This window comes from Pyxicephalus adspersus, chromosome 3 (assembly GCF_032062135.1).
Source record: "Pyxicephalus adspersus chromosome 3, UCB_Pads_2.0, whole genome shotgun sequence".
Classification (NCBI taxonomy): domain Eukaryota; kingdom Metazoa; phylum Chordata; class Amphibia; order Anura; family Pyxicephalidae; genus Pyxicephalus; species Pyxicephalus adspersus.
Genome location: NC_092860.1, coordinates 33,320,348 through 33,343,747, shown reverse-complemented (window position 1 = coordinate 33,343,747; position 23,400 = coordinate 33,320,348). Strand labels below are relative to the sequence as shown.

Below are 23,400 nucleotides of genomic sequence, written 5' to 3'. Positions count from 1 at the left end.
GTGTCTGTTCACTATCACATCCAGACCATGCCCCCAAGTGAATCTTTAATAATTGACGAATATACACCTCTTTTCCATTTACTACTTTTAGACACCAATCTACTCTGCTAGTAATAAATCACAATGCATTAAAGCATTCCTAAACTCCGAATTTTCACTTTACATAAAAAGGTAGACAACCCTTTTATGTATGTTTTTTTTTTTTTGGTGCAACACTAGGTGCAGCACCGCCCCCTAATTTTCAATCGCCTAGGTGTTTGAGAAAGAATGGGAGCGCAAAGCCTCGCGGGATACCTACGTCACGTATCTCGGGAAGCTCTTGGGTGCTTCTTCTATGCATGTCCGAGCATCTCAGGCATGCGCAGAAAGAGTCTTTTGCACAAATAGAAAAATTTGCCGATTTTACACATGCGCAGTGGGATCGGCAATCCCCGATCTCGCGCTTTGGTCAGATGACGTAGAATCAAGAACCTGGAAAAAGAGCACAAGATGACGGTGCGGGACCAGATGCAAGACACCTCCGGATGGATCGAACTGCCCTGCGGGATTGAAGGTAAGTGTATTTTTTTTTTTGTTTCATCGTTTTGAGTTGAGTTCCTCTTTAAGCTACCAGCCTATAAAGTATACATCATATTGTGCAACAATTCTCTTGTCTTGAGGCATATTTAGTAAACTATATGGATTCTGTAGTACTCTTTATGAAAAAAATGAAAACCCTCTTTGTGTTCAGCTAGTGCAATAAGACACGTGACAACTGAACCTTTTCTTCTGTATTAGTTTTGCATAGAAAGCAGCGCAGTGTGACAAAGCTTTTAGCCTGAGTTACTAGTTGTACTTCACAAATACACACCTCTGATCTGACAGTATATCAGTTTTTAGGGTGCTGGCAATTTTTTGCTGTTGTATGAAATATTCAGCAGAAAATACACCAATGTTTTCTGCGGGTGATTTACAAAGACATGAAAGGGGAACGGTTAGCAAAGGATTTTATATGTTCTCATTTTGTTTTTCTATTCAGAACCTCATCAAACCATTCTCTTTTTTTTTAACCTACAAGTCTGACCACATATATAATTCTTATTCCTATGTCTCTCTTAGGCCTCAAAATATCATTTTGTGATAAACCATGTTCTTTATATAACAGCAGAACAAATCATTCACACAGTGTGGATCAGGTCTATATTTTATACAAGCAGCATAAACCTATGGTATTTTAATGAATACAAAAATATCTGTAGAGCAGACATATTTTATGTAGGGTATGGAATAGATCATAGGAGTTACTGAAAAAAAAACTGCAGTAATGTTTCTTACCATGATCATAGATGTTATATTTTATTTTGTGGTACATTCAATTTAAAAAGCGAGAACACAATCATCACAATCATAGTCACTTAAAGATAAAGCAAGTTCCTCGGCTGTTTTTTTTTTGGTATAGCTCTTCTCAAGTCAAGGGGTTCCTTGAGTTTATTGACTCCTTATTTGATGGTGTCTGCATAGTTCAGGGGATACTGACATTTAGTGGAAACATTTGCATGAACCCAAGGAAGTTGTTAGCCTTTTATAAGGATGGCATTCTTCCCAACTGGCCACCAATGTAAAAGGCATTTTTCTCACTGATCACTAATGAATTAGTTTTAGCAAGGTTTCCGGATACCTGAAAGCAAATTCAGAATTTCCTCTGGGCTAAAAAGGTTGAGAAAGTTTGCTCTAGTTCTAGTGGGTTACTAACCTGTAGCTGGTGTGGACAGAACTCCCAAACTGCATACTGGGCCAGTAATAAGTGTATATTCATCCAAAATGTATTTAAGTTTTTATGTTTAAACCCCATATTTAAGCAGTAGCTGAGTAAGGCTATATACACATAAGATTTTTGTCACTGGAAACAATCTTTGACAATCGTTTCCAGTGACAGATGGTGACAATGAATGAATGAGCACTGTACACACACCACCTGTTCTGTTCTATGGAGAAGGGAGGTGAGAAGAGGAGTGAGGATCACCCCACTGTGTTCTCCTCTTTTGACATGCAGAGTAATTATTCCTGCTGATTGTTCATTTATCCGCTGTGGTGGATTGATGATGGGTGACCGCTGCACATGTATCACATTGTTGTATGAGACGAGCAGGACCATACCTATCAGACAATGATCTTGTAACGTGCATATGCAGCTTGTGATGTGATGACAACAAGTTCATTTAACCACCACATATATGGACTGGTAAACCTAAAATTTATGACATTTTTGTTGTTGGGTTTAACTATGTATCTAATGTACTGACCTTTTTCTCATTCCCACTCTCTATTCCATGCCTGAATTCGCTCCTACACAGGGCTGAGGACTATTTTCTAACCTCCATATGACAGTTCCAGGTAAATCATCTAACACCAACTATAAAATGCAAAAGGAAGGAGAATGAGATATGTAATGCCAGTATTCGGAAGGGATTTTTGTTTGCTACCAGTGGCCAAACAGAACAATGAGAAAGTGATAAAGTATGCTATAATACAGGGAGGAAGTTCATTAAACCTATTTATTTGCCCTGCATCTCATATAGGAATCATTTAAGTTCCCTTGCAATCATAAAACAAATTTAAAAATACTTATGCTTTCTGTCTAATGAAATGTGAATGTTTTATGCAATGGGTGACTAATACAATTAGTTAAAGCCCAACTCATTTCAAGTAATAGGAGGTTGTCACAAGAAAATCTAGCCAGTCTCCTGGGAAAGTTCCATGCTCTGTCTAACAGGAAATAATGAAAACTTTTATAACATAAAATACAAGTGCACTCTAAGTCCAGACATCTGCACACATTAGTTGTATGACCATAAAAGATAAAATGTTGTTTTACCTACATTACAAAAAGGCCAAAAAACAAAAACGAAAAACAAAACACTCTTGAGAACAAATCTTAACCACATTCTTTTTTTATTGGAAAACATTTGTTACATAAAGTCCTGAAATGGCTACATCATTACTAATTTCTAAACACAATCTAAAAGTGCATGGTGAATTCAGTAACTTATTTAAAGCCATTTCCCTATAAAATAATCATGTATTTACACAGAGATTCCATAAAGCAGTGTACAGCTTGCCACAGTGATTTGTTTTCGTATATACTGAGCAATATAATACAAATGGCACAGGCTGCACTGTGGAATAACTGCATATGTACATCACGTGTAAGTAATCGACACAAACAATTGTTAGAAATTATTGTTAGGGGATGCCTTTAAGACATCCTTGTTTTCCCTTTTCCACAAAAGCTATAGATCATTGTACCATGTATAAATTTCTAATAATCATCTATGAATTTGTATTGCAAACACTGTTCCAGACAGCAGTAGCAGCAATAGTTTTCCATGTCTATGGCCCAGAAACACAGACACCTTAAATCAGTATTTTATATTCAATGTCTAAATACATGATGACTAGCGCACGCTGAAAGGTCAATGGCTCACTGAACATGCTGCCACATTAATCACCCACACACAATTGTTCTCTGTCTTAAATCCTTTTGTGGACATTTTATTGAATTGCTATCAAGATTGTATCACAAACGTATGATTGTAGAAAATATTTATAACAGTACCATGTATACAGAATTAAAATCCACATTTTTACCTTCTTTCAGTAGATGGCAAAACGCTGTGCTGTTACCAGGGCCAGATTTACGTACCTGGAGCTTGTAAGTTCACAGTCATTAAACAGCAAAATGTTTTTTGGATATTTCCTTGGGATTATATTTGAATCCTAATTATGCATGCCCTGGTAAAACAATATTAGATAGGTCTATACAAGAATTTTTTTCCCCAAGGCACATGCCCACTGTGTCTAATGCAAAATCCATCTTTGAACTCAAGGGGTGTTCAAGCAGTGAGGGGTTTTATCAGTATGCAAATCTCCGTCTGGAAGAAAAATCCCTGAAAGGCTTTTTTAAAAAAAGAAAAAGTGTCATGCCACTTAATGAAAAATACTTTTTCCTTTCCTTGTATGCTGATTTTAAACATGTGCTGTATTAATGCATAGCCTAAAAGTTTAATAAATCCTGAACATTTTGGGTATTTGGTGATACATTAGGGTTATGCGTGTGAGTTGTGTTATATTAACTCATTGTAACAAAACATATGTGAACAGTTTTTTTTTTTTTTTGTAATAGCAATACAATTATTGATTTGGTAAGTTTTTCCTTCTGTTCAAATTTTCATGCAAGTTATGAAACAACCAAGAACACTGGCCAACAAAAACCATGCATATGTGGCCCCATGTGGATCTTATAAATGTTTATTTAAAAAACATACTGCACTGATCACATACTGGAAATGGGCAAAATCGGGCATAGATGTCATTGGTGGACCAATGCAAAGAACAAGGAAGAAGAACCCAGCCACCAATGGTACAAGCATTTAGGAAGACAGTTGTGTTGTGGATGGAATTAATTTATTTACAATACCAAAAACAGTTGAGGCAAGCAAATATAATTTTTTTTCATGTAAAATTGCAAAACTAAATATTTGTCTTTATGAGTATAGTTCTAGTTTAAAGTATGAATCTGTCACTTGAACACTAGTTGATGATATACAGTCAGTGGACCTACCATGGCCTTTAATATTCTTAGCTATGACTATGTAAGATCAAACATGACATGATCAAAACAACATACCGGTAAGTTTTTTGTTCAGAGTCAGCACTAATTTGTACATATTCTGCAATGTTATGCTGCTCTGAAATCACAGAAATAGAGTTTCTACAATGTTAAATCTGTAAATCTGTGTGTTACTTGTCAAACTTAAAATAAGTGGGGACTCCAACTCTATTCCCCTTATTTTCTTTTCTGTCTACAATCTATTAAATAAAACTGTGAATATTAAAAAACTTATTTTTTGTGTACACAGACAATAACAAGAATTTGAGGTTCTAAAACCTTTAAAGTCCAATTCCAGTCTAAATTGTGTTACATTTTGTATACAATAATGAAGAAATGAAAACTAGCTGGTTTTTATTACTCTCACTTTGTCTTTAGGAAATGAGTCCCATAACAGTAAGGAATGGGAATTCGGAGTGAGGGGTCAGAAAGTAAGGTCCTTGTATATTTGTCAATGCTTAACCAGACACAAATTCCTTAATCTAACACTGTACTCTGCATCTTTAGACAATTCCTTCTTAGCCTCAGAAGCAGGTTTTACTGTCCTAGCACTCCCAAGCAGTCTCCAGGACTGGTATGCAAAAAATGAAAGAATGGTATCTGGGAAATCAAGGACTGACAGAGCTCTAGAAGAAGGGCAGAACTAAGTCAAGAAATAGCCAGAAAGCAGAGCAAGAGCCAGGCAATGTTTGGAGCCAAAGTTCATACAGAAGAGTTAACCTGGTAAGGTATCCAGGGACAGCAGCAAGAGCAGGTCCAAGATGGAAGCCAACAGTAATACATGGGAATCAAGCCAACAGGTAAGGTATCCAGGGGCAGTGAAAGTTTAAGGTTGAAGCTCAGTTAAAGAAACGGTCCAAGCTTCAGGCAACAGAGGTTATACAGAGCAAGGTTAGCAACCAAAGTTGCATGGTTCTTGAAGAATATTGGGTTTCTGTATATACTGTATGTTAACAAAACAAGTGAATTTTTAAAAAGAAAAAGTGATCATAATATTAGGGCCAGCTATTTTCTAATATTATTATTATATGCGTGATGTAGGCTATGTATGACTAGTTAAATGCAATTGTAGTAGTAGCATAGCTCTGCTTTGCAATTAAAGTAGCAGACTAATGGCTCTTTTTTAAAACAGGGAATAAAACATTCCCTCGTGGGAATCTTTAAGGCACATGTGTTTCAATGGCAGTAATTGATTTCCACCAGGGATTGTTTGAGGGAATGTCAGATTCCCGGTCTTATAAATAGAGCGCTATGTGTTTCTCAAAAGTACTAACATTTCAAATTTTTAAATTTCCAGGGTAATAACTAATTCAGACTAAGTAATTTTTCATGCAAACTCAAGCAACATGTGTTTATATATATTCATTGTTTTCAGCAATTTTGATATGTACCTACATGGGTGGACTGGATAAGCACTTTTATCAATAATTTGCTTGGGTTTTAATATTATGAATTATTGAAATTTAAAAAAAAATGCAATCAGGCAGGCCTTTATAGTAGAAAACACTTTCTATGTCACTTCTGCAATTAAATAAGACTTACCTGCCTGTTTGCAATTTGCTTTGGAAAAGATGTGTATGCTCAGTGTACATTCTTAGAATACCTCATGCCAAAATAGGTGAACTTTCATGCATTGCTAAAGGAAAAAAAGGATACAATTTATTTCTGCATTAATGTCCAAGAAGTATTTGCAAAAAATGAAAGATAGAAGACTGCTCAACTAAGAAGTCAACATGCTCAACTAAGTTATAAGATATTACCACTGGTGATCCGCAGGAAACTTTTGGTGATCTGTCGCTCTGGCCAGTGCGCCCCCCCCCCCACAGTCAGGCGAAGGACACCGCTGGGGGGGGCGCACCAGCCAGAGCCGTGGACCATGTCTCCCATATGCAACGCTGGCACAGGGCAGTGGCGGAGTTGTCTTTCTGGACACAACCCACTCTCCCATCGCAGGCTCAGACCTGCGATAGGAGAGTGAGTGGGCTATTATAATGAGGTCACTCTGGGTGAAGTTTTACATGGCTCTCGCACATGTGCGGTCCGGAGTTCGTAAATTTAGTGGTCCGTGACGTCCAAAAGGTTGGCGACCACAGATTTTGACCTATGTACAGTGTCATACATTTTGAATGGCATTTAAACACGCTAAACCAGAGCACCTTCTTAGTACCTGCATTGAAGGGCATACTAAGGCACCATGCTGTGCTGCGTAACACTACGCTAGAAAAAAACACAGTAGCAAACAGCTTTGTGTTTTGAAATCCAAATGTAAACACAGATTTCATGAGAAAAGGTCTTATCTGACCTGCTCTGCCAGTAGTACAAATGCACTCCAATAAGACATGATGGGTCTGAAGAAATGCAACAAAATGCAAAGCAGCTTAAATGTGAAATGCAGCCTCTGAACTGGCATACCCCTGCTCTCTGAATGTTACACTCCTGACTTAAAGTACTGCCAATCATTCTATTCTGTATACTGAACTGTACATAGGTTTTACCTTTGAACACTGTACTCTGAACTGGGTTAAGTTACTTTTATATATATCTTGGTATGATTTGTTGACAAAAATTTAGTGCATACTTGAAGCAGACCCTGGATTAATTTAACTCTACCCGCTCACACTGTAGGGCACAAATCAGCCTTGTCCATGTCTTTTCATATTGCCCCATGCATGCCATAAGTTTAATTTATAGAGTTTGGGCGCATGTAGAGTTTCAACAACCCTTAGTTGTTGAACTATATGAATAGTAAATTGCATAATATTGGTGTATACTATTTAATGAAAGGACATTCAAATCAGAACTGACAATATTACATCCATTTGCCTATTTCTTGTCAAATCAATACAAAAACACACTTCTGGCATTGTGCAATTTCATATTTGTAATACTTGTATGTCAGGGACTAGTAAATCTGATTAGCTGCTGCAGTGCAGTGCATGCTTATGATAATAAATCAAATCTTTTGAACACGGCAGGTTCAACTTCAAAACAATTCATACAGTTTATGAATACACCCCAAGGACAAGTGAGGTAAATAAATGAACTTGGGTTCTTGTTTGTATCCTTTTCTTATCTTAATTAATAGGAACATTATGTGGTTTAAACTGTTTCTGTGTTTCACTGTTTGCGTTCAAGAGGGAGATAAATCTATTTATTGTTTTCTTTCACTGAGACTTTGGAATGAATAAAAAAAATCACTGCCATGCTCAATATGTCGAGGCTTTTATTAAGATTTGTGAACGTGCTTCTAGTGATTTGCTCTTCTTTAAATGAGTAATATGTCATTAATATTGTGTTTTATAATAAATATGTTGTTTTAATGTTTTAACTGTTGCTGCAATGTAAGATTGTCATTTTCATTGCCTTTTCTCTTTTAATGGATTAAGTAAGTCCACATACAGGAAAGCACCCTTTAGGCCTGGTTTACCTGGACTGTTTTCTTTAAAATTCCTAGAAAAGCACATTCAGCTTTTTATGCATTTATCCCAGCATTTAGGAATCAGGGTTTTTAGCAGCATGGTAAAAGAAAGGTCTTGTCAGTCTGCTTTTTATATTATGCTATTACATGACAAGAGTCAATGGATGTGCACTACTAACCAATTAGATTCCTTGTTCCCAGAAATAAAAAGAGTAACTTTGATTGGTCACTATTGGCACCACTATTTTTGTTCCTGTTTCGTTGTCTATTTATGTAAGCTTCCCATTCATGATCAGTCAGGTAAAAGTTACTTTTACATTTTTTTTACTTGTGTGTGCTTTGTCAAAAAAACTTTAATTGCATGTATGTTCTGTTTCCTTGTTGTCATTGCGAGTGAACTTGAGATAAAGAGGGGACTTCCCTGGAATCTAATCATTACATTTTGAGATATAACACCCTAGCATTACAACATCCTATTAAATATATTCAATTTACCATGTTGTGCTGGTGTCAAATAAGTTCCTCATACAATATTTGTTTTTTAAAGGTCACATGAGCCAATAGAGGCCAGTGAGCTAGAAATGTTTTATTCTAAAGGTGGGGCAGATAGGAGGCAATGTTTAGAGTATAAAAATGTTGAGTAATCAATTACTAAGAACAAATATCTTTCTGGCTCAGTTGAAAGCAAATTTTGATTAGTAAATAAAAATGTGCAATTTTCTACTGTAACATTTTCCATTTTCAAGATGTTCCAAGGAACGAACTATTCATTACCGGTCTTTCGTCAAGTTTTATCTTAATAAGTATAATAAATATGTTTTCTAAAGTAGAAATTGGTTCCAAAGTAAAACTTGCATTTTATTAGAGTGGCTTTTAAAAAAGGAATGACCACACCATATATGTTATCATGTTTTCTGCTTTTCTGAAATGAACTGTTGTCAGTTGTTGACTGTCATGACTGTCATACTATTTGTAAAGCCTCAAAAGTATTAGAAATTCTCTTTTGGTTGAGTTTAGCTATACATTAATTTAATGTGTCACAATGGGATATGTCATCCAGTAACAGAATTATACCATTACGTCAGATGTTGTTACCTTTGTCTTTTAGGTGTGGTGCATTTTTTTAACAAAAGGCATTTTGGACAATGGTATGAACAACATGTTTGAAATATATATATGGAATAAGCCTGAAGTCTTCTATAAAACACAAGAAATTTTTGGCAAGCAAGTACATGCATTGTAAATGTTGTGACCATTACTTATAAAAACAGCAGGGAGGAGTCCAGAAATGTCTCACTGCAAATTCATTAATTATATTTATTATATTATATATATATAATTATTATACATGAATATTATTGGAATCTGATTCTTCCACTGATTCTACCACAATTGCTTGTTCTTAGCCCTGTCGTTTAGTTGTGTGAGAGGACCATTAGTGTCCACTACTGAAGATGAGCTGAAATTCTTCAGATGCAATTTAATCCACCGAATAAATTGGAAGGCACTAAGATGCTGTCACAATCCACAATCCATGGGCATTAATATGGGGTCATCCCTCCCTTTACAGCCTGAACATCCATGTTATGGGAAGAATTCTGTTTGTAGCTTTCCCTAAACTATCCCACAATATAGTGGCTTTTGGGGACAGTTTAAAATCAGAATAGAAAAAGTAGAATTGAAAGTGAAGAAGTGTGATGCATGGTAAAAGCAATAACACAAAACAAAAACTCAAAAGTGTATGTTATTAGACCAAACTCCAAACATTGCACATCAATTGAAAAAATCTGATGTCATAAACTGATGCCAAAATCAAAAATAGATGCTTTGGAGCACTAACCCTTCATTTACTTTCTTATACTTATGTTACCATCCTCCAGTGTAAGCTGAATTAAGGTAAATTCTGATATTTGGAAATTTATTGGCATTAAAAGTACCATCATCATAAATCACAAATACATACCTGCATCCTTTGGCGTCTGTAATGTCTTTAAGACAGCCCAAATAAAAATATTAACAAAACTCTCCCAATAACCACACATTATGGATTTATTTTTCTTCCTGACTACTCACTTATATGGTGGCATATACAAAAATGTATGATTGTTTTTCTTGTAACTACTATGTGTTATTCTACATCTACAAGCTTCACATTTTTAATTCACTATAGTAGACTAGATTAGCATGTCCAGATAAAAGACCAAGGTTCACTATTAATAAAACCAGTGGTTCCTTGAAAATAATATGTGGAACACACCTGGCCACTTAGATTCTTTAAAAACAGCCACCATGGTAATGATTTAGGCATGAGGTATTTTTACATAGTCAGTCTCACAAAGGAAAGCTATTAATACCAGCTTTCTAGAGTAAAGAGAACATAATATACTGTATTGGTAAATAAAAGGGCAGTACATGTGGATGAGGGTGCAAAAGAACATGATAAGTGAAAAGAATTTACTTCCATGTCTTATTCATCCTGTTTAAGTTATTACATTAAACATGTTTTCTTTCCAGTGTCAACTGCCTTCTTTACCTCCCCACACACTTGACTGCTAGGCATTTATAGGAAATATGTGACAAGGCAAAAGGGTCACATTTATTCTCTCACTCTTGTTTTATATAGAAACAATTGTTACAAATCAAAGTAAGAAAACCAAAGCTAAACCATATCATTGATTTACCTCTTTGTTATCATTGGAAAATGATTAATTCCATGCAAATTAATTTGAATTTATTTTGGAGACTTTATTTCATAATAGAAGTGCCTGCACTGAGTATCATCAACTACTGTATAGTACAGTGTTTAACTGTAGACTATTGTAAGGTTGCCTTCTTTTCTGGAAAAAAAACAGCTCTATGATCTCTTTCTTAATTGTAACTTTGTTAATAAATCCCACTTTTACCATCCAGGCCTGGCAGCAACTCTACTCAGTACTGGATGGAATAATTGTGAAAAATTGTAACCTAAACCTTTTATATATAAGTTACTTTCTAATTCATATCTTTTAGAAATTTTGTCATTAGATTATCTGTGTTTTGACCTGTGAGTTTCCAAACCAATGCTAGAGAACACTGTGAATAATTTATAAGATGGACTTAATATGTTGGATTGGTTAACATCTCTGTCCCTACCAGCTCCACCTATGTAAATCAGGCCCTGAGTTCAGTAAAAAAAAGAAGATTTATGTATTGATAAGTAAACACATTTTTTTTCCATTTCCATATTTTTTTTATACACTAAGTTTTCAGTTTAAAGAATAACTACTCTGGCAGTGATTGAAGAACATGAAATTTAGATTTAGTAACCAAAGTCACAGAAACAAAACAGTGAGGTTAAGCATATCACACGCCTCTCACAAACATGTATCATCATATATCACCACTGCTTTTAAATCATGCGTTTACTTAGGCAACTGTATTGACAACACATGGTAAAAAAATAAATATATTACATTAAGCCATGAAATTACATTCATCCTGAGCTTGCTTGACTGTGCTAGAATGCCCATGAAAGACAAACAGTTTATTTGGATATATACATATATAAGATAAAACTTTCTGCTGTTAGCAATACAAAAGGCATTTTTTCCATAATTTTTTTTGTTTTGGAAAAAAAAGAACTGTCATGTGGCACTGGAAGCTAATACGGAACAGGCAGGCCATTAATCATGCTGCAATTATGTTGTCATGTTTGCTGTTCGGACATGATCAACTGAAGTGTTGTTGGCAGGACAGGATTCAGACCTGAGAGCTCCTGTTGTGTAATACACTAAACAGGACAAAAGAGGCTTTTTAACAAAGAGTAAACACAGGAGATATCAAGTACATTATACATGTGCTTCAATGTAAAAGTCCCTCTGTGCTGTGCAAATTTCTTAACTTACCCCATGAAACGAGAGTTATACCATTTAGTGATGGTATATTTCCATGAAAACCCTTGGAATAAAGGTTTAAAATGTCTTCAAGATTTTAAATTCATACAAATCACAATATATTGCAGACTTGACCATAATGTAAGAATATTATTATACTGCAAACTATACTGAAAATAGCTTTTGGACAGGATTAGTAAAGTGATTTCTTTGCATGTGTCAGTGGTGGGTTTTTCACTTAATGATTTACGTGGTGAGGTCACTGTATGGTGATAAAAAATATTGTGGGTGGGCAACTCTTACATTTTTCCCTTTTCAGTATGTACAAAATAGTTTTAGATCTTATGTTTGCTTTCAAAACTACGAAAGGCTGCTGTTCTTGAAAGTCGACGCATAGACAAATTGTCTCCTCTGCTTTCAGGCCTGGATGACTTACTCCTTTGGAATGGATTTCTAAGGCTTGAAGAAGTACGCTGCTTATCAAGTTTATCACTTATTGAATAGCTCTTCTTTGTGTGCCCATACACTGTACTTGGTTCCTCTGCAGAGTAACTGTTTGCCCTTTCAATCTTTGGGAATGGTAAATTATTGAACATTGTTCTTGATGATGAAGAACTTTCTTGGGAAGGTACGCACTTGTTTTTTCCATCTGTATCAGGATCCTCATTGTCTGAGCTTGGGTGACTAAGCTCAGCTTCCCTCTCCGGATGGGAGCAACTAAGATCTTCTACTTTTTCTCGAATACAGCCTGGAGATGTGGACCTTTCAGCAGTTGCTTGGGGTGTATTGTTAACACACCTGGTATCTATACAGTCTGTGATACTTGTATATTCTGCAGTCTTTACAGATACGCCAAGATTGCTATAATAACTTCTAGAGGGAGAAAATATAAAACTCTGTGATTTTACTATAGGCGTTTCTTCTAGGATGAAAGGAGCTGTAGCTAGATAGCGACTGCTTTTAGAGCGCTCTAGCGTATGATACATTGGAGGGTCTGTATCCCAGGGATTTTGGCCACATGGCATGCTTGTGTTTTCTGAAAGATATCCAAGTGTGTCCATTGTTGTGCCCTCCTCATAACTAGGATTTCTACTGCAGCTTCTACCCCCACAGTGACCGGCTGAACTACAGCCCCGGCTTATGAAAGCTGAATCAGCCAAATGATCACTGCAACCTACATTCATTGAGCTTTCTCCACAGTCTAGGCCAAACTGTGCCTCATCCATAGCTGAAACATATATGTCTATGCAAGAAGAAGGCCTCCTTGAGTCTGGAGCTACTGACAAAGAGTTTAGTGGAGAAGAGGGAGGTTTTATATCCTTAGATATAGAGTGAGAACTTATAGCTCGGTGAAGACTTAAGGTCCTTTCCTTAAAAAGACCATCAAATTTTTCCAACCCAGCTTTGTCCTTTAAATTTGTTGCATAAAAAGACTGACTTCTCAATCGAGGCATAAGGGTAGGTGATGTAGGGGACAGTGGTTCTTCCCCAACAGGATCTATAATTTCATGCAATTTATAGGCATTCCCTTCTTGACTATTAAAGCTGCTCTGTCTAACTATATAAGCAGCATCAGTGCAATCTGAAGAGGTTCTAGACCTTGTTTTATTGTTCTCTACTCTTTCCACTCCTGTAAGTTTTTCTAGAGCTGTAGTCATTCTCCCAAGTATCTCCTCAAGCTGAGCAAGTCTTATATCTACAGTTTGGAGAGATGCCTTCATAAAATGTTCCCTTTCATTGACCTCTTCGAGTCGCATAGCCATATTTTCCACTCTGAAAAAGAAAAAATATACTAATAACTTCTTCTAAACCAATGCAGTATATGAAATGGTATTTTGTTTGATGCAATTAATTTTTGTATTTTCTTTTCTATCTTTTGCATACATAAATGAACCAGCTTACTAATAGTCTACATATAGGTATTTGGATTCAGTTATGTCAGTTTAGTATTTTTGTATTGAAATTGTAAGAATGGACTTCACAAAGACTGAGTCAATCAGAGTAGGAGACATGCTGTCTTCACAAGTAACCACTGTTGGCAACAGCTGACATGCAGGAAGATGGCCAATGCAAAATACTATTTTGATAAAGAAGAACATAATCTATAAAAAAATTCTATGACATGGCAGGCCAAATCCTAAAATGGACACATCTGGTAAGATGTTAGTTTCATAAGACGGTTGATGTAGAAGGCATCTATAATGCAGGAGGAGGTAAAGGAAGAGAGAAAGAAATAATCTAAAATAAAGATAGGCTTGGCTCATAATAAGGAATTTGAAATACTGGTGAATTACAAGCCACCTGGTGACATCACAGGTATACTTGAAGTAGAAGTATCAATAAATTATTGCAGATAAAAAACCACACTCATCTAGAGCAGAACAATCCTAGCAGTGGAGATAAAATATTAAATATGACATGATTTTCACTTACCCCTTATAGGCAGATAAATGTCTGGTATAGAGCACTGAAAGCTGCCAGCAGAAGGTGTGCAACAATCACTGATTGATGTATGAGAATAGTTTGGTGGTGTACATCTACTTATTTATTTTATAAGGAATAGACTAGAAATGATATCACTACAAGCACTGCAAATCTGGCTGTGAAATTAGCCAAGACAATGAATATTTTTTAAATTATTATTTTTAAAGTGATCCTTTTGCTAGAAAAAAAAGTAGAAGCAGCCTGTAAAAGAAGAATGGTAATATTTTCCTGTCCACTGAGCAGCTACACCAGTCTTCAGTTGCAACAGCTATGGACACTGTTATCTGTACGTCCATGTCTAATCAAAGTTCCCCCCACTTGCCACATAATCTTCATTCACATGCTATTTTTTACTTTACTTTTAAGTAAAAAAATAGCACAATAGTTAGATGCCCTTTCAATTTCTGTAAAAGAAAATGATCTGGAATAATAGACCATTTAAGAAGCAATAAAAACCCACATGCTCACCTTTCTGCCGTGACTCTAATTCTTTCATCATTAGAAGAGTTAAAGCGGTCATCTTTTTCTCGGAAATATTCCTCTATGCACTGTTCTTCAAAATCATGTACTTTTTTAAGTTCATCTTCTGTTATAAATAACTCTGTTGGGGGAGAAAGCACAAAAGGAGTATGACAGTCTATATAAATTGTTTGCTACACTGATGTACCCATTTCATGGTAAACATATTGCAGTTTGTGAAATGTAGTAAATTTTCTATAACTGTTACTAAATTTATTTTTATTATTTCTTTTTTTAGCTTATAATATTTTGATTTTATACTAAGAACAGGGAACAAAAGAATATGGATCTAAGGAACACTTTAGGCTAAGTTCAGAAAGCTTTACCATAAGGATGAGCTTCTTTAATTTAGATTACATTCCTTCTGAAATGTTCTATTTCAAATATGATTTAATTCAGTTCATATACATTATGGGCCTGATTTATCAAAGCCCTCCAATACTGAGGAAGATTGACTATCATGGGTAAACCTAAGTAATCTAGCAAACCTAGCATTGATCAAGTCCAGGATTGAAAACATTTGCCAAATATTAGCAAATGATTATTATTTATTTTAGGTTTGCTGGATCTCTCGGTTCTCCCCAGTCTTGGAAAACTTTATTTCATCAGTCCCTATATGTTAGCAGCTGCAATCATTTTTTTTAAAACATTAATAATTTTTTTAATAAATGTGCTCCCTAACTGTTTTCAAAATAAACCATTTATAACTTAAAACATAACTGAAAACAGCTATATTTGCTTAAATATATATATATATAGTTTATTGCATAGACACGACTGTAGAGTCCTATATTCAGCAGTCAGTCCTATACTATGTCCTTTTTAGCTTAATATCATGCTGAACTGACAATAGGTTGTCGAAAAGTCCTTTGTATCATGTTCATTCATGCAAACCAATTATTCTGTCAATAGACTAGAAGTTGAATTGTCCTACTTGGGTTGGGGCAGGAAGGGAAGCAATGACCCTGCAAGAAAAAAGTAGTGTTGGCAATGATGGGTGCAAAAACATTCCAGCCACTTTAAACATTAGGAAATCCAGACACATTATCACCTCAGAAAAAATGTATTGTCTACTACAAGCTTGTATGTTGGCCAAAGAATATATACACTGTTGTACATAAAAATGCAGATGATTGGCCTTGTACTCTAATGCCAACTAAGGGCTGTCAATTTGTGCAATATTGTATATTGTGAGAAGTGGTAAAAGTAATTTTTATGATATGGAGATAGAATGTGCTTGGTGGTATAATTTGCTGGGTGTTTAGTTGGTGGCAATAGTGTGGGTGGTCTTAGCTCATTGGAGGGGTGGGAGGTCCTTATTCCCCCCCTTTTACCCCAAAATCAAAAAACAACAACGCAATCCCAGTTGTCAAGGCTGTACTTCTATAATATGATGTGATATGCTGTGTTATTTAATCCTATTCAATGCAGGCATTTAAACAGACCCAGCACTAAAATGTAAGGTTACACTATTTAGACACAATGTAGAAGCATATTTCCACAGGAGTAGGGGATCATCCACTGTCTCAGGATCTGTCCAAGTGAAGTTACTAACTAAGAAGACCAAAAGTCATGGTCTAAATTAAATAGACCCTATGATTCTGCTCTATATGATTCTTTTTCCTTGCATTTTAATTAAAAAATGTAGATGAGATCTTACAGAACTATGAACTAGTTTGATCATAACGTTCAATGTATATGCTGTCCTAATAAAACCTGATCATCATTAATATTAAGCAGCACAGACGGTTTCACGGAAGAGTGAAGACAAGGTCAGAATGACATAAACTGAGAGATATTCTCTCACTGTGCTATGTGTGACATCTGGCACTCAGATCCTGCACAAACACAATCTCTTGACATAGGAAAGGGATTCTTTGTGTTATTTAATTTACTGATGTATGATGACAAATGATTAAAGCTACTTTCTCTTCTGAGCAGTCCTATTATTTTATTACACAATTTCTCTATTCTACTATAATAATATTACTTTGCCAGGGACTGCTGACTAGCACATGCTGTTCTAAATGCTGTAAATGAACACATTAAAATCTTGAAAAGCTGACAGTACATATTTGCCTTTTGATTTAAAGAAGTGGTACCAGAAAACAGAATTCTAATTTACTATGTTATCTGTTGGGCCTGTTTGAAAGAAAATTATAATGAATGTTCATTTATTTAGTACACAATTTCGACTATTATTATAATGTCCTGAAACTGGATATGTAGAGTTTTCTAGGCGGATAACGCATATACTAAAGATAGGATAAAGAGGACAGCCTCTAAATGTGGAAGCAATGGGAACAGCCATATCGTTTTTCTGAATAATAGCTTTTACTTTATTTCTGTGCATTTTTAAAGCAACGTGTCTTTGATATTATCAGTATTTCTTAATTTCTAGCATAATAGTAAACCATGATCACAATTATTTGATCTGGTTTTTGGTGGTCTGGTTTACAGTATACTAAGACAGAAGGAAGTTTTAGATACCTGGAGTTCATTTTATATTCTTGCATAAAGCAATATGGCTACTAATGGCCACATAAATGTACACCTCTGGCTCATTTGATAAAAACAAACATTGTCTAGGTATAGAAGCAATTTCTAGGGACTTTTTATTCTATACCAAGGCATTTTCCTCAGTAGAGTGCTGATGTGCAAACCAAATGCATATTTATTTTGGTTTGTGCGCACGGGCATAAGGCAAATGAAAAATGCTTTTAAGGAAAATGTCTTGCATTTAAAATGCTACTCACTTGTTTTTGACCTACTTTTGATTGAATTTAATTTGATTTACATGAGAGAAGGTTCAGGACGCTCAAAGGACTCACTTTGTGTCCATAAACGAAAGTAAATGTGCATGCAAATGGAAGGTCCATTCTCCTGCCAGACCCTAGCTACCCCTAAAAGGTCTGCTTTATGAAATACATTTTTCATTCGTACCACATAAATGATGTAGGGAAGTGCTTTTCAACTCTAGTTGCTGAACTAAACTTGTATTTACCAAGCATGTAAACATACTGGTATATTCATAATCTAATCCATCAGTTTTTTCAAAAGCCGCCCCCCTCAAAATATGCAGCTCAAACAGACTACACAGTTTCCTAAGCATAGTTTGACTTTTTTGTTACTTGTCAGCAGCCCTCATCTTCATCACCAACACTTCCTTTAGTCATTGATGTATGCAGACACAAGTGACAGTTGACTGTCCCAGGAAGGGCAAGGGTATGTTTCAAATGTGGTTTGTTCCCTGTCTTTGCACCAATAAATTTTTTAAGCCTACTATCTATTATTTAACATTGGTGTTGTCAAACATTGGCTAACAAAATTTTCAACAAAGAAACTATAGGGCCCAAGGCCAATAGAAGAAACTGCAAAGAATTTTACTGCAGCACTGTCCATGTGAAAGGGTAGCATGGCAGGAGCACAATTAAGGCAAATAATCTAGATGTGACAATGAGTCAGGAAAATTCTTTGGCATATTAAAAACTCAGCATATACCAACCTGTACTAGGACATTCTTTACTAATACTTGCTTTTTTACATAACAAATCTGCTCAATTCAAGTTATCATAAACAGCATTTTTTAACACATCCTGATTGCACTAGATCTTGTAATCCTCTGCACTGGAAGCAACAAAACTCCCAGTCTGGGCTTTGGTTATCAAGAATTCATGATATTACTATTATGTTAATGGAGGACCTCACCTCTAACCTTCATGGGACCCATAAATTCTTCACTACATGGTTCTTTTGGTTAAGATATAAATAAAATGTATGGATTTATATATCTGCACATTATTAATTAAATATATCAAGAATGTTATAAAAAACACATACTGTGTTTTGAACTGTAGTTTGTTAGTTTGTTATGGGATATATCCATTTTAAGTTCTTTCTATTAGTTTGTAATATACTAGCGATAAAAATGTTCTGCAGTCCTTCAAATCAAATATCCACATGTACTGTGTGCTAATTTTGAAAGACATTTACTTGAATACCTTGAAGGAACTTTGTTTTAATGGAACTTGTTGAAGTAGACTGTCAGTCGAAATAACATGTCCTTCTCCCCTTTTCTGTCCAGTTCCCGAAGGTTGGCTTTCCACTCTTGTGTTGTGGTAATGTGTGGTTAAAAACATGTTTCACTGTGCACCACCACAACAATTGGCACTTTGTGTACTATTTGTTGTGGTTCACAATGTTAAAAATATGATGCAGGGCCTTTTTGGCCATCTGTTGTGGTGCATTGGACGTCCATTCTAAATTATTGAGCTGCCCTAATTCAATGCATGTTATTTAAAAAATACCTTATATTAGCATTTCGCAGTGGACCTGCTTAGTGTTAGACAATAATCTTATGCATGTACAGCGCTCGTCGTCCATCGTCCGAACGACTGTCCTGGCGGATCCCCCTTTCCTCTCCATAAGGCAGCACGGTGCTGTATGTACAGCGCTCATTCATGCACCGCGCAGTCGTTAGTCGTCGGAAAGGATTGTGAAAGAACCTTTCCAACGACAATGATTGCACGTGTGTACATAGCTTTAAGCTTATAAACAATAGCAGGCTATTCAGAACCAGGGGACTTTACAATGTTAGAATAAAAAAGAAAAGGTCTAAGAAAGTACACAGAGGCCCTTGTATATATTGGCACACTAATTGTAATTGGTGTATACCTTTAAACCCATACTGGATGACTTGTCATTACAGGGTATTGCAGGTTACTGTTAAGTTACAGGAAGGGTTTTTTTTAAACTCTATTAGTTAAAATTGTGTGTCACAGTGTTACATTGATTGACTATCACTATCTACACATACATATAATAAACATATATTTTTTATAATGAATGTACTTACTTAATCCATAGTCTCTTTCTTCTTGGTCACTTTCATGTTTCCTCCAGCGACAGCACAGGTGCTTACATATCATAGTGAAATGGCTAAATATAATCAAAGGAGGAGGCAAGACAGGCCTCTCATGAAATGTCATAATCAACTGGTATCGCTGGAACTTCCAAACTTGGTTTGATATGGACTTGACTTCAAAGAACGTGTTGCTGGAAGGAAAAGTATTAGAAGCAACTGATTACTTATTAATGAACACCAAGGATACAAACTTTTGGGACATTCACAACTGTATGCAGAGATTACTTATTTAAAGCAAACCTGAACTGGCGGAGAAAATGACCAAAATCTGCCTGTTGACAACCTACTCAGTTCAGTAATACGTCCTCTGACTGCTAAAGAAATCAGAGAAATATCTCTATCTCTTTAAATTTGTTTCTTTCTTTGGACATGAATGGGACCAAGTAAGGAAAAAAACATCTTTTTATTTCAAAAGTTCCTCTTTGTTCAGAACTTCCACACTTTAAAATTGCAAAAAAACTTAAAAACTTTAAAAGTTCAAAAAAGAGCAGCAAAACATTAAATGTATTTTGCGTGAGAAGGTAACTGGATATAATACTGGAATACTATTAAGAATGAATGGCATGACACTGCACAAAGGCATGGTATGTGCTTGGTTATAAAAAAAAAGTTCCACTCAAAAAAAAAAATAGAAACCTTGAATCGGGGCTGTTTGCTTATTATTGTAGCAAGGGCTTTGACTGTTACCAACTGTGGAAGACAGTTCTTAAAATGGTATTATATTGACATTGTATTATGTTGATCCAGGGATCTTAAAAAAAAAATATATAGTTTGAGTAAATGTAGAGTAAATCCAGAGATATAGTTATGTAAAAATGTAATGTTTTTTTAATTCTGATAAAAAATAGATGAATATTATGAATAATATATTGCAATAAATACGCTGGGGCTAATTTATCAATATGATCTAATCAGATACATATTAAAGCAATGGTATGTATTCTTGCCATAACATTATTGATATTCTTTATTTCTTATATGTTGCTGCTGACTCTGACTATAATGGGGATATTTCCAGTGATTTACTGTTTAGCACATTTTCTTTTAAATGGTATTTAATTTGGATACAATTATTGTTTTGTATCCATTGGCACTTTTACTATTCATTTACATCTGGATGCAGCGAGAAACTTACTTGAACACAGCTATCAGGAGGTTTACCAGAAGAATGTTGGCAACTAATAGGTAACAGGCCATGATTGCTGGGACAATCCATGCTCCAGTCTTGCATGGGGGATGCTGCACTATTTTGCCATCTTCTGTTGTCTCATTGTATCCACAGGGTGCTAGAAAAAATAAATAAAACAGGTTTAGATTAATAACAGAAAACACAATTCTGGGGTGAAACGTCCTTACGTCAAAGCAAGTTTTGCATGCTTTATTTATGCAGATTGATCACTATAATATATGCTCTTTTCTGTCTTAAAGAATGCATCACAAAGACATTTAAATGGCTAAAAATCAAATAAATAAGGATTGCCCAGAAGACAGTGGATTCCATTCCTCAGCAAGCAGGCCTTCATGGGTACTTTTGGAGTACATATTTATTTTGTAGGAAATTCTATTATAAAGTTCTTTGTGCTCTTGGTGTAACCCTATATAGATACATTGTGATCCTTATACAATAAAATAGACCCTAACTGAAAAAGTACAGTGAAATACCCTGCCAAATTGTGTATTCTATGTATGATATATTTGCTTCGTACATTTAAGTTAGTGACATTTTTAAATTGTTTTCGGAGTTGTCCCATAGTCACTGCCATTACAATCTCAGTTTGCCTCAGGTTGAGCAAAATTTTTAGACTTTCCCTTTTGCTGGGTAGATGTCAACTACTTTTTATTTTCACTACTCCAGAAAAAAACATAACTATTATGTTCCATAACACACCACCTAATGCTAAAGGACTTCTCCTTATGGTCTGGAAGCCAATATACCATATTTCACCACCAACCACATCTCATTCATTTCCACATTTTTATGTGAATATCAACCATATCTTTCATTTTGAGTTACTTTTGCTGGGAAGAATTTCTTTTTCATGCTATTTAAGAAATAGGTTTCAGTTAAAAACTGTGAATTGTATTCACAGTGACAGTCATAGAAATAAAGTCACAGTGACAGTCATAGAAATAAAGTCATAGATGAAATATAGTTGTCTCTAAGACCATTTCTTTTATTGAAGTGTCATATTGTGATGTATCTCAGGGGTGAAATTTTTGTTCCTACAATAATTTATTGGTTCTAAAATGCTATATAAATGGCTGACCCATAATTTAGGGGGAAATAAAATGCACAAATACATATAAATGCCCTTCTGGAATGTTATAATTCTCTGTACATGTTAAGAAAACTCTTCCTAACCAAGGAATTATTTATTAACTTGTTGGACATTACATTATCCTTTTAATAGCAATGCCTATTGTGTGTTTATGACATACTGAAACATTTTTTAAATATATTTTTAAGAGACATGCAAAGAAAATATTTTTTTCTTGACCACACCATGGCAGCAAATATGTAGGTAGTCTGTGCCCCAATAGGACATAACTTTGCATAAATCTCACCCTGTGTTCGTTTTCTTTCTTTCACTGGGCCGGATTTATTAAAGCTCCCCAAGGCTGGAGAAGATACACTTTCATCAGTGAACCTGGGTGATCCAGCAAACTTTGAATAGATCTGAATCTGGGATGGATCTGGTCCAGTATTAAATTTAATTGCTAACAAAATCCATTCCAGGCTTGTAATTGAATTACTCAGGTTCACTAATGAAAGTATATATTCTCCAGCCTTGGAGAGCTTTAATAAATCAGGCCCACTGTGTCTAGGTATCTAAATTATTCAGAGAACCCTGTCTGCTAGTCTGCAAGGGTAATGGGGTTAAGGCTACCTAGGTGGCCTCTGGTTGGCCCTGATAGCTGTGTTTCAAGGAGCTATCATGGGTCCCAGTTCTCTGCACTGAGGGTGGGGAACAGGTGTGTCCAAGCGATAGCCTTTCTGATTTCTTTACTCACCGGCCATGGTTCACGCATGTGTGGCAGGAGGACAAAGCCATGGCTGAAATGCAGGGTGCGTTCCAGGTGATGACTTTCTATCACCACTGCCGTGGTCATGGTCTTGATCGGGTTTGGGGAGACAGGGCCATGAGGGAATTGCAACTAGCATTTCTGTGGGGCATGGTGCTCTTAGGAATTGGTTGCTTTGGTTGCTTGGCCTGTTATATTCCTTCATGGGGTGCTGGGAGAGTATGTGAGGGTGACTCCTTCCTTCTCAGCTTTGGCTTTCATTGACAGCCAGCAGAGTGCCATGTGGCTGTTTTGGCTGGCTGTTTTCTGTTACGTCAGAAATTGGTCTTAATTAACTCTAAAATCTGCCTGTATTAGCAGATTGCTCAAAGTTTGGTTTTTAGCATGCTGTATACTACCAAGGGCAGCTGTCTGATGCTGGGTGCAAGATCACTTTCTGCTTCTAGGATATCTTGATTGTAACAAATAGTTTTTTTCATAAAGTTAGACAGAGGGGTATACCTTTGTATTA

General features: G+C 35.7%; 1 protein-coding gene across 2 annotated transcripts in view; it reads right to left on the bottom strand.

Annotated features, from left to right (window-relative positions):
* Positions 1-2,914: 2,914 nt before the first annotated feature.
* TRPM3 (transient receptor potential cation channel subfamily M member 3) overlaps positions 2,915-23,400 on the bottom strand; it is a 217,943-nt gene continuing 197,457 nt past the window's right edge. For both annotated transcript variants that reach the window (XM_072404162.1, XM_072404163.1), the window contains 4 exons: positions 21,001-21,151; positions 19,797-19,996; positions 14,891-15,023; positions 2,915-13,711 (listed from right to left, as the gene is read on the bottom strand). In XM_072404162.1, the coding sequence (XP_072260263.1) occupies positions 12,274-13,711; positions 14,891-15,023; positions 19,797-19,996; positions 21,001-21,151 (1,922 nt within the window). In that variant the 3' untranslated portion in view covers positions 2,915-12,273. The remainder of the gene's footprint in view (positions 13,712-14,890; positions 15,024-19,796; positions 19,997-21,000; positions 21,152-23,400) is intronic.